The sequence below is a fragment of the Lygodium microphyllum genome, chromosome 11 (assembly GCF_053477565.2).
Source record: "Lygodium microphyllum isolate KBCC chromosome 11, Lygodium_microphyllum_v1.1.10, whole genome shotgun sequence".
NCBI classification, from domain to species: Eukaryota; Viridiplantae; Streptophyta; class Polypodiopsida; order Schizaeales; family Lygodiaceae; genus Lygodium; species Lygodium microphyllum.
The window spans coordinates 151885602-151902485 of NC_141145.1; the positions used below are offsets into that span (position 1 = coordinate 151885602).

At 40.3% G+C, this 16884-nt stretch overlaps 1 protein-coding gene across 1 annotated transcript; it reads left to right on the forward strand.

Moving 5' to 3' along the window:
- Window positions 1-5733: 5733 nt before the first annotated feature.
- On the forward strand, window positions 5734-8412 carry LOC148029532 (pentatricopeptide repeat-containing protein At3g09040, mitochondrial-like). The gene has a single exon (XM_087688569.1). It carries the CDS (start codon window positions 5734-5736, stop codon window positions 8410-8412), a length of 2679 nt encoding a protein of 892 aa, XP_087544695.1.
- The last annotated feature ends 8472 nt before the right edge of the window (window positions 8413-16884 follow it).

Here is a 16884-nt window from a genome sequence, read left to right on the forward strand (position 1 = left end):
TATGAGTTGTCATCATCAGTCTTGTACTTATTTTATGAGTTATCAATCTTGTAGATTTATGTAGTTTTTGCATCTGTCTTAATGAAAATTGTGTATTCAATATGTAATTTCTTTATAGAATATTATTCAGCACATGATACCCTACCACCAATTCTTTTCTATACAGCCATCACTATTTCCATCACTAATTTATTGCACACGTCACTATTTGAGTTGCTATATGCATAAAAAATCATTGCTATTTGCATCGCTTTTAGTGATGCTAATTGTGATGGAATTGTAAAACATTAATATCGATGCTTTTAGCGATGATAATGTAAATTTTTTAATGAATATTTGTGTCACTTTAAACATCGATATGTGGCCTATATCTTGTAGTGAACGTCATTGGATCGTGTTGTCTAGTTCATGGAACCATCTTAAAGCCTTCAAGCTTTTGGACTATACCATGGGAAGCTAAGATAGGCGAGTCCGTTAAAGCTAGTCTTGTATTCTTGTTTTTTTGGGTTGGAGAGAAATATGCATGGTTAGTTAGAGCAAAGTGTTGAGAAGACAAGGTGAGAGATTGTTACTGAAGTGAGTTATAGCTTCTAAAAGAATAGAAGTCTTTCCAATATAGGCACTTAACATGGACTTTATGTTAAATATCCATAGTGTATAGTCCATGCCATCAAGCTTCCCTTCACTCCCTCATCAAAGAACTCAAACACAAGAAGGTATTGTAGCAATAGGCTAAGGCTATGCGATCTCTCCAACTCTCACAAGTTTGCTTACAAAGTCTATGCTTTGATACTATGAAAGGAAAGAGAATACAATAGAATACATGACATTTGAGAGCAAGTGATGAATAGAGAATGTGAGGAATCAAAAACTTTGATCATTATAGAATATTGCAATAGATAGCATGATGCTTCCCAAGCTTGTCCTTTTGCTAGGAAGCTTTTGATAGCACACCTGAAATGAGAGAGAGGGCTTTGTATCTAGAAAGGCATGATTTCAACTTGATAGCTTCATAGAGTTGTAATTTAGGCTAGAATTACTACTAATAGCTTAATAGAGCCTACGGTAGTGATGGCATACTCAAGGCATCTCTGATTAGCTTCATTATCATCTTTTGCTTCTTTATTCTTGGGGCATCTTGAGGACATGTGAGTGGGATACTTAGCACAACTTCTGCAAAGCAATATGCTTATAAGGCCATCCCATGCCTCTCACTCCTCCTCTTACAAGCAGCATGATTGGGATGGGACAATAGTCCATTCAGACAGTGTTTCCCTCTTCTATGTATAAGATATAGGGCTTAATATATGATATATTCTCCACTAGCTCTTCTAGATAATGAGTAGAAAAATCCCTTAGTAGATTTGTTATATAAGGGACATGTGATCAAGGGATGCCCGAGGGATTGATCTCCATCCTTCGTGCACTATATCTCTACTAAATTGGAGTTGGGAATTCTAATTAAGCACCTTTGGCCCAAGGGGCTAGCCTATTCGTGGAATATCAGGAATCCAGGAAGGGTAAGCATCTAGGGCTTGACACATTGCCACAACCAATGGTTGCTTTATCAAGTACAAAGGCTAAGTATAGAGGTGCTACTATGGTAGCATGTGAGGTGGTATGGATACAAAATCTATTGGGTGACTTGGATGTGCAAGGTGATGCTCCAATTGTCATTCACTATAACAACATAAGTAGAATACAATGGGCTAGGAATCTAGCATTCCATGCTAGGGCAAAGTACATTGAGATGCATTACCATTTTGTAAGAGAGAAGGTCTTTGCAAGAGAGATCGATGTGGTATACATCAGCACATAGGATTAGGTAGCTAACATTTTTACAAAGGCATTGGGTGCAAAGAAGCTTCAAAAATTTCAAAGCTTACTTGGAGTTGCAGAGATGTAGTTGAGCTTGAGGGGGAGTGTTGAGGTGGCAAGCTCAAGATGTGTGGACATTGATGGTGGACAACTTGGTTAGATGGGTCCACATGTCTACACTTAGCACATTAGTGACCATTATGATCCTCACATGGCCACTAACTTTCACTTCTTTCTCCTTATTCCCTCTACTTGGCTTTTATTTTTTTAAAGTTATGATGTACCTATCTTCGTTATTTTGTAATGCAAGTAAATACTCAGATTACTTTCTCAAAAGCTCATTTTAGGTTCTTGCAATCTTAGCAACCAAAATTTCCCTTTCTTGCCTACCCATAGGCCAAGTTTGCCCTTTCTTGCCTAAGTAAAGGCCAAAATCTTGAGTTATATTGTTCGAGGTTGCAAGGCTATTAGCTTCACACACTTACTCAAGCTATTCAATGAAGCTATAATGGTCATCTTTGGCTTAGTTTTATCAAATTACTTTGCTACTAGGGGAATTTTGGCACTCCTAATTAGTGGACTTTCTCTTTTGTAAGCTCAATTAAACACACTTGCCTAGTTAATGGTTAATCTGTTAAAATCTTAGTTATTGTACCAAAGCTTTGGTTTCTTATGTCCCAAAGACCTTTATTCTCAATTGTTCTTTGGTCAATACTTCTAGGTTTTTAGACCAAATTCCATGAAGTAGCTCAACTAAATCCTTGGATTCTTAACTCCATATCCCATCATCACTTTCTTGCAACTCATGATAGAGCATCACTCATGGGAGCTCATGGTTGAAGTGAGGAGCGTGAGGAGTCAAGTTTTACCAATGCTTGCCATCTAGATCTGAAATAGGTATAAATCTTATTTACCATGCTCCCTAATTTAGGTCAAATAGGTGATTCAAATAAAAAAGCCATTGAATCTTAGGTTAGGAGCTCCTGTAGCCCAATTCCAAAGTGTTTGGACAAACGAAAGTGGCAGGAAATATAGATCAATTGAGTCTTAAGATTACTTGAAGAAATTAGTTTACAAGCATAGGAGCTACTTAAGCATATGTGCAACTGTTTTTTTAAAGCAAGGGGCCTACTTATTGCCCAAGCACATGGCCTACTTGTTTCTTAATAGAGATAGAAAGAAATGACATTACATGGATCATCTGAGAGCTTTGAATATCTAAATCGCATTGTTTGATGCCAAAATGTGGTCTTTTATTGTTCAATTGCATCAAATCTACATTCCCAACTTGGTCGATTTGGCATCATCAATAGATGGCCATGGGCTGCTCATGACTCATGTAGAGACTTTAATAAGCCTTAAGCTTTAAGGTAAGGCCATTAACCCCAACCCTTTTAAACCTCCTCTACACTTGGGACTCTCTAACTAGTTTGGACCTAACTAGTTCACATAAACACTTTTAATATTGATATTTTTTGAAACTGGACATTTGAGAGATGCTCTCACACATGAAGAATCAAGTTGGATATTTTTCACCCATGAAGCAACTAAGTCAGATAATTTGAGGTTGGTAAAAACATTTTGTTCACACAGTTGGCAATTGGAACCATTTATTTCTAAGCTACTTTGCAAAAACTATTTTTGCATTATAAAGGATTTGCATTGGTTATATTTGAGAATTGGTTCAATTGTTTTATATTCACACTATAATAAGAAAACGGGTTGCTTTGGAAGCTATAAAAAGGTTGTTGTTATGTGACTTTTCAGAGGTTGTTTTATGTTTAAGAATTGTTTAAAAATTAAGAAGAAGTTATTCATTGAGGAGTGCTTGGAGAACATTTTAGCATCAAATTTCGGCTATTTTGGCATTGCATTTGCCATTGTTTGGCTATTGTAGTGACAGTCTAATTGCAACTGTACTTATCTTCTTAGCTGTGAATTTAACACAACCTTGTTTTGCATATATTATAGTAGTTGTGGCTTCATCATTAGCTTCAGAAAGTGCATTGTTTAATATTGAGAAGTTGGATATCACAAACTTCTTATATTTGAAGGAACATACATATATATATATATATATATATATATATATATATATATATATATATATATATATATATATATATATATAGCCTCGGTACAAAAAAGGTAAGTTAAGCCCATTAAGTTGGAAGGTGCAAAGCTCAAAGGCATGGATAGAGATGTTTGGAATGAAATTGATGAGCTTACACATTCTACCATTGTTTTGACTCTCTCAAACTATATTTGCTTTAATGTAAAAGACATAGATGGTAGTGCATATAGAGTTTAGGAAAAGCTATGCAACCTCTATGAAACGAAAAGTGCTACATATTAGGTTTATTGGTTCAAGAAGCTCATTAACCTTTGTATGAAAGAGGGGACATCCATGTCCAACCATTTGAATCAACTTGATGCTATCTTTAGCTAGTTATCTACTCAAAAGAGTGCTTTTGAGAATTTAGGTAAGTATATGTTTTCACTTGTGACATTGTCTGGAAGTCTGGATACTTTTAGGACTGCAATCAACAATTTAGTACAACCAATTGGTCTTTGCAAAGGCAAAATCTCCCACTCTCACGTAGCTCAATATGAAGATGTTGTTCCACTTTCTCGGATTTTGAGGCTGTTGGCATAACTGGGTCATCCGAAATGCATTCACATTTTATTCGGCCTCTAGTGTCTAGGAACATCTAGCTAGGCTCAAGGGTCTTCTACATTCACAATTAGATGTCCTTTGGTATGTGAACATTTTTCATAGGGAGGACTTGGTTCATTGGCATAGGACGATTATTTCTTCTCTTCTTTGCCGTAACTATTGTATTCCGTGTGATCCATCGTGAGGAAGAAATAGAGAATCAGTCATCTATCCATGACGGAAGAGGCAAAAAGGAGAGAGTCATGTAACGGTGTCCTCTCTGTCAAATGCAAAAGATTCTACGAAAGGTGATTCAAAGGATTGATTTATAAGCTCACGCCATCGATGTCGATATCTGAAGATTGGGGGTGATGGAGGAAGGGGAGAGTCAATCTCCTCCTCGGCTTCCTCCTCCTCATGTGCCGGTGGTTGAAGATAAAGAGCAAGGCTTATCGGGGGTCTCTATGTCGCGGTCATTGCCAAATTTCCTGCGGAGTGCCGGCTCTCATTCGATAGTCAGACACCGGCAGTGCTGATCCAGAAGGACTGATCGGAGGTGCCTGTCAGATTCTCCAGCAGGTGCTGATTTAGCGGCCCGGGGACGTTTTGGGAGCCGGGGCGCCGCGGGGATGGGGCGCAGGGAGGATTGATTGTAGGTACCTGATACGTGATTGGTAAGAGGTTTCATGAGAAGTCAGCTGATGGCACGTACTTTGCCCTCAGTAGAGCGAAGCTACCCCATTCTTTCCTGTAAACCAGGGCCTTCACATTGGAGCAACACTGTGCTGCTCCACCATGTGATCATCCATCGGTATGGCGTATCATGTGAGCTGCTTCGACGGGTGCAAGACCAAATTGGAACAGTACTCCTCTATTTGCATTCGTCTGTCACCTTATATACTTCCCAGTCAATGCAGCCGACCACAAGCAGGCCATCCCCATCTGTTTTTGTTGCGTAACCTCTCAATAAAGGGTAATATGTGCCTCCTCCTGGACCTGCAGACCCATGGTGCAGAGGAGCTCTTAATTTCAGAGTGCACGTAGCTGCTCTGAACACACAACAGGTCGCACCCTCTCAATAAGGTGTAATATGTGCCTCCTGCTTCACCTGCAGACCCCTGGTGCAAAGCGTCTCTCTTAGTTTCAGAGTGCATGTAGCTGCTATGGACAGACAACAGATGCCGATAGTGGTGTTGAGATGCTGGCTGTAGCGGAAGCTTGTGTTGCCGTTAAGCGAGTGACTCAACTACTGTGTTGAGATGCTGAGTCTCGAGGAAACTTTTCTTGCAGTCAATCAAACGATTCATCTGCCTGATCTGGAACATTTAGCCTGCTTCTTTCAGGAGGGTAGGAGAACGAGGAGGCTGACATTTGCTGAGCAGTTGCATGTGCATGTTTGCAACATCGGGCTGGATGCTCAACCATGGGTTGGCAACCATTTGACTGCCCTGTTTGTAGACTGTGGGAGCCTCCCGTATGCTCAGCAGGTGTTCAACAGGTCGGTTGGACAAAATGAGTTTGCTTGGAGTTCCCTTGTAAAAGGATATGCAGAATGTGGAGAATTATGGCTCGCACTGAGTCTCTATCACAAGATGCAAGACTTTTGTGTGTATTCCTTTAGAAACACACTGGTGGTTCTCTTAAAAGCCAGTTCTAAACAAAGTTGTATAGAATGTGGACTAGAGCTACACACAGACATTCTAAAGAAGGGATTACAAGGGGATGCATTTATTGGCAATGCTTTGGTGGAAATGTATGCCAAATGTGGTTTCATTATAGAAGCACAGAAAGTGTTTGATGGGGTGTCAGTTCGGGATGTAGTGTCATGGACTGTATTGATGACAGGGTTCTTGGAAAACGAGCTTGGAGAAGAGGCATTGCATTGTTTTGAGCAGATGCGAATGGAGGGTGTCTCTCCAGATGCTGTTACCTATATCTACAGCTTGAAAGCATGTGGAACTATGGGTGCAATAGAAAAGGGCCAAGAAATTCGTGATGAAATTTTTGACAAGGGCTATGAAACAGATCCATATGTGGGGAGTGCTTTGGTTGATATGTATGTCAAATGTGGTTTTCTGGCTGAGGCACAGGAAGTGTTTAATGATTTGCTTGTTCACGATGTAGTCTCTTGGACTGTGTTAATTGAAGGCTATAGTGAACATGGGCTTGGCAAGGAAGCACTGAACCGTTTCAAACAGATGCAAGTGCAAGGTGTCTTTCCCAATGCTGTCACGCTCGGTTGTGTCTTGCAAGCTTGTAGCAGCATAGGAGCAATAGAAGAGGGCCAAGAAATTCATGCTCAGTTTGTTAAACAGGGTATGGAAAGAGATTATACCATAGGCAATAAGTTGGTGGACATGTATGCCAAGTTTGGATTGCTCTTAGAGTGCCAGAAAGTGTTTGATAGCCTTCCAGTAAAGGATGTGGTGTCATGGACAGCTTTAATTGCAGGCTATGCAGAAGGACAGCATTACCATGAAGTGTCTAATAGCTTGGAACAAATGCAATCGGAAGGTGTTTCTCCTAATGCTATCACATATATTAGTAGCTTGAAAGCTTGTAATAGTATGGGAACTTTAGATAAGGGCCAAGAAATGCATGCTGAAATTGTGAAAAGGGGGTTTGACAAGAAACCTCAGACTGGCAACATCTTAGTTGATGTGTATGCCAAATGTGGGTGTCTTGCAGAAGCACTGGATTTATTCAGCAAGCTTCCAGTGCGAGATGTAGTCTCATGGAATACACTCATTGCAAGTTACACGGAGTATGGACTTTACAAGGATGCACTTGATTGCTTGAAACTGATGCTGTCACAAGCAGTGTCTCCAGACGATGTGACATTTCTCTGCTGCTTGATGGCTTGTGCTGGCATAGGAGCTGTAGACAAGGGCTGTGAAATACATGCGAGGGTGGCCAATCAAAGTTTTTGTCAAAATATTTTTATTGGCAATGCGTTGATTGACATGTACAGCAAATCTAATTCGACAGCTGAGGCACAGAGAGTGTTTAATGAGCTCCCTGTCAAAGATAAAGTCTCATGGAATGCCTTGATTGCAGGGCATGCTGGGCAGGGATGGAATGAGGAGGCACTGAACTGTTTGAATGAGATGCAATTAGAGGGCATTTTAGTGGAGACTGTTTCGTGGAATATCCTGATCGTAGCCAGTTCTGAGAACGGAGAAACTGAAAGAGCCTTCAACTTGCATGCTCAAATGCAAGAGCAAGGTTCGTTACCAGATGGTGTTTCTTTCATGGGAGTCTTGTCAGCATGCACTAATTCAACTGCCGTTGAAGCTGGCAGGAAGGTTCATGCTCAAATTCTAGGCATCAGAGGAGACCAGTTCTTTGACATGATTATGGGAAATGCTCTCATTGATATGTATGGAAAGTGTGGGAATATGCCTGCTGCTCAGCAGGTCTTTGAAAGCATGAGGACAAGGGTTCTATTCACATGGAATGCTTTGATTGCAGGATATGCCCATCATGGAGCAGTGGAGCACGTTCTCTATTGGTTTGAGGAGATGAAAGCAGAAGACATACGGCCTGATGCAGTCACCTTTTTAAGTGTGCTCACCGTGTGCAGTCATAGAGGTCAAATTGATCTAGGCCAGAAGTTCTTTGAGGCTATGAGTAAGGAGTATGACATTAGTGCTACTATTAAGCACTATTCTTGCATGATTGATCTTCTTGGTCGGTCGGGCCAGCTAGATCTGGCAGTGGCTGTGGTAGATAATCTGAATGTGAAACCCAATCTTGTGATCTGGCTTACTCTTTTAGCAGCTTGTCAAAAGCAAAGTGATATGGAGGTTGGAAGGCATGTGTTCGAATGTGCGCTGAAATCGTATGCAAGTTCAGATGCACTATATGCCATGATGTCGAACATATTTTCCGACGCAGACATATGGGAGGATGCAAGTGGTGGGGGCACGTATGCATGAATAGGTACTTGAATAAAACATCGTGTAGCCGCTGACCACCATATAGGGTATATGAAGTTGGGGAGCTCCTCAGTACTGATCCTTACCTCCATCTGGCTATGGCTGTGGCCAAGTATTACCGATGAAGAGCAAGTGAACAATGCATATAGCATCACATATGTGAGGTTGTCAATCAAGGTGCCTTTTTATAGGCTACAAGTGGGGCAAGTCTCTAAAGTCGTCACATGGATGAGAGTTGACAGACTCACTCACTAACTATGAGCATCTCGTCAGGGAAACCCCAAAATCATTTTATCGAGTAACATACATAGGTTTTGACACCCCTCTTGATACTCAATAAGCAAGAGAAACACAATTGTACAAAGAAGTTAACAGAGTGTTGAGACCACGGATGTCTCATTCTTGCCCATAAATTGGATGTGCATCGAAGATAATACCAAGAAGACTCTTGAAAGATGAAGCATGGCATGATGAAACAACTCCTCACATTAGTAGCTTGCCAATGTCTAGGATAATCCAGGAAAGAGTTGCTTAAAGCTCCAAGAAGACAAACCACAAATTTGCAACAATGTGCAATGTGCTAAAGGCCACACAATATTGAAGAAGTAGAATCATGGCCCCATCTATTAAATATAACAAGGACTAGACTAAAAAGTTATCTTCAAAGCGTCAATGTTGGATTTCTACAAGAAAATGACATAAAAGATTTACCCAAGTGGCTCCAATCATAAAACTTTCTCAAGGTGAATGTGTCTTGTGGGATCGTGTCTCTCTTACTTATATTTCTTAGAATAGTCTATGCCTCTATGTGAAAACAAAGTTAGAGGTCAAGTTTCCAAGGATATATGGATATAAATGGATGGAGGAAAGTGACTTAGCAAATAATTCTCAAGTGTTGTAGCTTTACCTTGAGATATATCAATTGGAGTTAATATTGAATTGGGCTCCTTCAGCCTTAGTGAGCAAGAGAGTTTAGAGTATTGCCTAATTCTCAAGGAGATAGCACCTTCACTTTCGCAATGATAGGCTAGATCAATTATATAGTAATCTTGGATATGCTTTGGGTTCATTCAGGGTCTCATGTAGTATTGAGATAATAATTTTTTGCCCAGAGGATCATTGTTCAATGTGTTGGTCTGTGTGATTTGGTATATAGGTGTGTATAGCAGCATTGAAACTCTAAATTTGCATGATATGTGATGTATATTTGCATTGGAAGCAAAATATGGACAAACACATGGGTTATGTGTGATATGTAGGTAATGTAGATACCAGAGGCACCCTGCTAGTAGTTGTTGCCAATTTGCTACTACCCTATTTAGCCAAGCCTTCTTCGTCATTGTTAGTCTCACTTGAACAATAGTTTACCATTGCCCAACGCTTCCAACCCGTCCAAGAGTAATCGACATGCTGCCAGCCTTGCATCTGCATAGTTGTTGCCTTGGCGTCTTCACTTTGTGCAAACTAGCCTACTACCATTGTCTCCAATCAACTTGATTCAAACATCTAGATTTATGTTTATAGTCATTGATTGAATCAAGAGGTGTCATGTTGTGATTCTGAGTATACTACACTCTCCAACTCATCTTTGGCTTGGTCTATTCTGAGACATGGTAGTTCAAGGTTTTGTATTCACTCTTGCATAGTTTGTTTATTGCATTGAGCATTGACTCATTCTACATTATCCCTAAGTTACTACCTTTGAGTTTTAATGTTTACCACTTTGTGTTTTGTCGTTCACTTGTGTTTATCTTCTAGATTTGAGTATCTCTTCACTTTTTTATCATTAGGTACTCTTTGAAGAAACCTAAGCCTTGATTTGAAAGCTCAATGTCAAATATAAAAAAGGAATTTGAAGGGAAGATGGCATTTAACTCATCTATACCACTTCAATCTCCTGAACAACCTATGTTGAGGACCAAACCAAAAGGGTACTCCCAACTAGATCCTAAAGATTCTAATATAGCATGACAAACATTTGACTACTTTGGATCTTACTATCCATACAAGATCTCACGGATTGAATGTAGTACAATCCTTATGCATCGAGGGCAAAAACAAATTGAAGGTAACATGGATTATCCCCCTTCAGAATTTATGTGCAAATCTAAAGAACTTATAGGATCAATGAAACTTTCAACTAGGATTGGCCACTCAATCAGAGAAAGAAAATGAGTACAAACCATCATTCTCTACCCCTCGTTCTCCTCTAATGTGAGGTTTACACTTTTTTTTCAACTTGTTTTTATTCCTTCTTTTATGCAAAATTTTGATAACACCAGTCTAAGTCGTGAAAAGGTGAGATTCTTGGATTTAAATACAAGAAGAGATGCTTATAAGAAAAAATCATCTTATTCTTCTTTTAGTTTTCCTTCAAGTTTTTCATCTCGTTGTTAGTTTATGCTAGTTCCTCTTGATTTTCATTTCAATCTCCACAACAAACTCCTTCATCTCCATTCATAACTATTCCATATGTACCTCAGTTTCCAATTCCACCTATCCCACCCTTTTCTTCCACTCCTTTTGTTGGGGGTAAAGGCACAGGTGTCTACACCACCTTGTATTTACTTTATACACCATGACCACACACCTATACGTTGCAAGTGGTGGTGCCCATCATTGTCACTTTATTATTTATCTTTCAGTGACTATGGAATAGGAGAAGGCTCATCACACATTGTGACTGTTGGAGTTGGCACATATGGTGTCTCTCTCTCTTTTGCTCTCCTGCTCTATTCACCATAGCTCTTACTTCTGCTTGTGTGCTTCCACTCAGGCTCTACCTTTCAATTGGTATTAGTGTGGGCATTTGAGGAGCTTATTCATCCTTTACTTAGCTTGAATTCAAAGCTTCAGCTCAAGGTTTCATGGTAGCCATTATTTCTTTCTCCCGAAGTATGCATTGAGTCCTCCCTTCGCCTGATTTGTTCCAACTTGCTCCTGGCTTGTCGAGGAGTTTCCCAAGGCTTAGCTGAGCCTTGTTGAGTGCTTATTGAGCTAAGAAGCAACCATTCAATCCATTTTGAGTGGATATAGGAGCATGATGTAGAAGTCATGGGGACAGTTATGGGCAGCTTGACAACACATTTATATTTTGGCTATAACTTTTACATATGATATTGGATTCGAGCATTCTATAGCTAGAAGTGAAGGGTGTGGGAGACTACATGTTTGAGCACTCATGGAGTTGAATATATGTAGTTTTCAATTCTCTGTTTCACACAAAATAGAACAGTTCTGGTTTGGACAACAAACAGTGAGCTCCATTATACATATTTAATGCCTCAATAGTGCTATTTTGATGCTCGAATGTTATGATTATGCTTTGGGATGCTATTTGGATTACTTCAAGCTTGATTAGCTCTATTTTGCATAGTTTCATTGCTGTTATAATAGTTTGGATAGCAAGCCATTAATAGTAACTTTATACATATCAGAGCTTGATGCTATTCGGGTATGCCACTTACATGCATTGATGTCTATCATCGCAGTTATCCATTCCCCTAGAATCAGTGGCCAATTTATTTGAGGTCGTGTTAGGGAATGTGTTGAACTCCATCCTCGTTGTCTAGAAATTTTGAGATCACAACCTATGTAACCACTAGCCAACTAAGGGGGTTGAGGGATAAAAGTGGTAGGAGATGGAAGATGAACAAGCAAGAGAGGGTGAAGGTATGGATAAGCAAAATCATAAAAGGAGGAATGGGTTAAAGAAGGATAGTTTGTTAATTTAGGGACATCAACTAAAAAGTTTGTTAACAAGTATACTGGAAAAGTGAAAAAAGCAGTTGTGGATGGAGAAGGACAAGAAGGAGGAGGGGAAAAGGCACAATCCTCAATAAAAGAATAACGGGTGAAAATAGGGATTCGAGGGGTATCTTAGGGTTGAAAAAAAAGGGTAGAATAATCTGTGGAGTAGATTGAAACATAGAAAGATAGGCATCATATCTATGGGCCATAATGGACCTAGCATAGATCTACGATGTTACGCATCAAAGAAAGATGAATCAAATGGAGGTTGTTTGGAAACATGAGCTAAAAGATCCACCCTCAGTTGGTTAGTGTTTTGCACATGTGCAAAGGCTTCGTTTACATGTTGATTCAAAATCAGAGAATCGATATAAGAGCCACAAATTTGGATAACTTAGTCTTAGCAATATTGTCTGATTCTAGCAACTGTGAATAATCACGGGAAACCAGTGGAACATATTGAACTAGGGGAGGAGTACGAGGTGCCATTCAAATGGATCACACACACAGACAATCACAAGAAATGCTTGCAAAACAGCATAATAGCAACAAATAAGATATCAACAACGGAAATGACTCACATAGACACGATCAATTGACCACTCTAGGAAAAATGACTCACATTGACACGATCAATTGACCACCCTAGGCAATCTACATCCTAAAAAATTTCGGCATGATCCCTCCACTTGTGTGACCAAAAGTGTCATACTATGCAAAAATACATGCACCCAACATCCCCATAATCAGGTAATCCAAATAAAATATAATCAAGTCACATCATTTTCGGTTGGGGGTAAAGGCGCCTCTACCTAACCGCTCTTGTATTACTACACTGACAGGACCCACCACTGCACACTGCAGGTGGCAAGTGCCCACTTTATTCTTTCTTCTTTTAGATATAGTTTGAATAAAGGAAGGTCCAGTCACACATTGCGACTGTTGGATTTCCCATTTGTGTCTCTCTCTCTTCTTGCTCTTGCTCTCTGCCATAGCTCACTTCCAAACAAGCTTCGATCCTTCTTACCTTTCAACTAGTATCAAAGAGTGGTTGCTTGAGCATTCAAGCTTGGTCTGTGACTCATTTAGCTTCATGTTGATTATCTACACTCATTAGGTCTCCTTCCCGACAGCCATAGCCAACTCTCTTGAGCTCCCGTCACTCCTCGGCTTCCCGAGCACCCACCCGACCCATTTGGGCACCCTCATGGCATTCCTTCAGAGGTATTGAAGCATTATTTTGAGTGTTTATTTTAGTTTGCAAGGTACAGTAGGAAGGGACTATTAAAAAAAAATTCGTTTTTTACTTTAGCCCTCCCTTGGTACTCATTAACAACCTCATTTGGACACTACACTTGGTTTATGCTTGGCATTTGATCCCAAGCCTTGATATTGAGCATTGATGTGATTTACTTCAAGTTTGGGTTTGTTATACACAGTTTGCAGGTAGCCCACAACAGTGCTACATTAGCATTTTATGTCTGGATCACTTTGGCATTGACGTTTGATGCTCGGTTAGTCCCGAATGCTCCCCGAATGCTAGGGGAATGTATGCCTATGATGTGAGATGCTTTTGGGGCTAAATTCGCTTATATTGCCAGAGTTGTATTTGGGATACAATTGATGTCTATGGATGCTATAATTGGAGGCTATAGAGCCTATATGATCATGATGTCTTATTGATTCTTGGTCTTGGATCTTTCATCACTTGTGCTATAATATGCCTTTCTAGCTTCTTGTCTTGATCTATATGGCTTTTGTGCCAGTGGGAGCATCGTTGGATGCTTAACAGACATTGAGCAGGTGGTTTATGCTATTGAGCTTTGAGTCTTCTGAGAATGGGATCTTCTTCACTTGGATGTTGCATGATTGATATGCCATGGTCTGCATACATGTGTTTGGGCTGATTTGGGCTTTGCACTCCCTAAGCATACACCTCCTTGTGCCAGGTCTTGCCAGTGTTGTGTACACTTTGCCCTATTACACAAGGGGTGTGCCGGATTACTGACGGATTTGTTTGACATGCTTGGGTGTTTGCTCGATGTCCGTATGACTGTCACATGCTAATTTATGCTTGCTTGATTTTGGTTATGCTTTGACAGTCAATGGTTACCTGGGTGCATTTAGTTTGCCTACAGTTTGCTCCCATTGTACCTGGCTGTAATTTATTACAACAAGTAGTTATGCATGGACTGATGTGGAATTTTCATGCTGAATCATCCTGATTTTATGTACTTTTGATGGTACTTGGTGGGTAGCATCATTAGCTATCAGTTCGTGGTCATTTTGCCTTGGTTTTGGTGGTATTCAGACTGTTTACAACAGAAAACAACAAGTAGATTTGAACTGTCTGGACCATTTTGGACTACATTATGGCATCTTCTTCCACTGATAGTGCTATCTTTAACATCACTAAGTTTGATGGTACAAATTATGCCTATTGAAAGAGCCAATTTTGGCAGGTATTGGTGTAGAAATCGCAGGTAAAGCCACTAAGGATGCATGGCAAGCAGCCTGAAACTATGACTGATGAAGAATGGGATGAGCTTGATGAGTTATGCAAGTCCACCCTCATCTTGTCTCCCACTAAATAGGTGCATTACAATGTGGTTGAGGAAGCACAGAGTGCTTGGCAGCTTTGGGATAAAATTAAGAACCTCTATGACAAGAAAAGTCTAGAAGGTCAAATGTATTGGCTAAAGCAGCTTATGGACCTACGCATGACAGAGAATATGACAATGCTTGCTCATTTGAGCCAGTTCCATGCTATTCTCAAGAACTTGACTTCGCAAGATATTACCTTTAATGATGAGGTTACTCCATTGTTTTTACTTGGGACTCTAAGTGAGTCATGGGATGTATTCCACACTGCCTTATGTGCTCCTACTACTATTTTGAACTTGCCTAATATAGAGAGTGCTCTTCTACAGGAAAAGATCAACCGTAAGAACTTGGATACCTCTCGTGTATCGCATGCTTTGATTGTTAGAGGAAGAGATGGTAATGGCAAGAATGACCGTGGGAATGGCCGTGGCAGAGAATCACAAAAGTCTAGGTCTAAGTCACGTGGTAAGTCACGCAACAAGTCTCGTGGGAGAAATGCTAATGTGACATGTCATCATTGCAACAAGAAGGGTCATATACACCCACAGTGTCATGAGTTGTGCAAAGAGAAGGGGAAAGACAAAGTATAGGAAAAGTCATCTGATCACAGCACTATGCCTTCGAAATCCAATGTGAAAATCGAGGAGATAAATATCATGTTGACTGATGACTCCAATGCGGAAGTACATACTTGCAGCTAGTTCTTGTGATGCTACATCGTTGACTGATGTTCACTCTATGTATGCGCAATGCTGGCTTTTGGATTCTAGTGCTTCATTTCATGTTACTCCATGCCGTGAATGACTCCACTCCTACCACACTGTCTTTGGTTCAATTTGCTTGGGTGATGACAGGGATGTATGTCATGTACCTGCGCTTACACGCAGTCTTATGTTTGTAGGGTAGCTTGATGATGCTGGGTTTCATGTTTCATTTGGGGATTTTGCATGGAAGATCACTCGTGGCAGACTTGTACTTGCTAGAGCTGCCAAAGCTGGCAGCCTCTATCCTCTTGTAGTTGATGGGTCCTCTATTGACCATGTTTTGTCAGTGGGTTCCATCCCATATGTATCTCTTTGGCATGCCCATTTGGGCCATATGTCCTTAAAGGGAATGAAAATGTTTTCTTATTTGTAGTACTTTCCGCCCCTTGACTACACATGTTTTGATTCGTGTGAGCATTGTCTTTATGGCAGACAAGCTAGGAATATGCATAAGAAGTTTGGTAGGACACGCATGAGTGAGCCCTTGGCATTGGTACATTCGGATGTCTATGGGCCCATGCCCTATCAGTCTATGGGTGGTGCAAAGTATTTTGTGACGTTCATTGACCATTTTTTGCTTAAATTCTGGGCTTACCCCATTAAGCTTAAGTCAGATGTCTTAGCTATATTTCAGAGATGGCTTGCATTGGTTGAGAACCAAACTGGGCATAGGCTGAAATTCTTTAGGACTGACAATGGGGGAGAATATGTGTCACGTGCTTTTGAGCGGCTATGTGATGAGAGGGGTATTAAGCCTCAGTTAACCGCCCCCTATATCCCACCCTAGAATGATTTGGCTGAGCGAATTAATAGAACCATCCAGGCCTGTTTCTTTTTCAACCATAGCTTTAAGAGTTTTGAAATGCCCAAAAACTTCACTTTTCTTTTTCATAAAATACACCTAAACTTTTATGTTATAGTTATCAATAAAAGTGACAAAATAATGACAGCCTCCAATAGATGTAGCTTTAGTAGTCCACACATCAGAGTGGATTAATTCCAATGGCTTCTTACTCTCTTGAACATGTCTAGGAAATGGTTTCCTTGCCTGTTTTCCAAATTGACAGGCTTCACATACCTTATGCATTTTTGCAACCTTGAATTAAGGCAATCCTGCAACAATATTTTGGGCCTAGAGGAGCATGCCTCATATGATTGCCATAAGCCAAGGGGGCTCTGCAAGGACCAATAGTACAATCAAGATAAGCATCAAGATCTGTAAGTGATATAGGAGGCAACAATGAGTTTGAACGAGTCAAGATCTCCATCTCTCTGTGGTGCATATGGCCTAGGCGATAATACCATAACAATGCATGTGGTATCCAGATAACTGCAACCATAGAATCTCCCACAT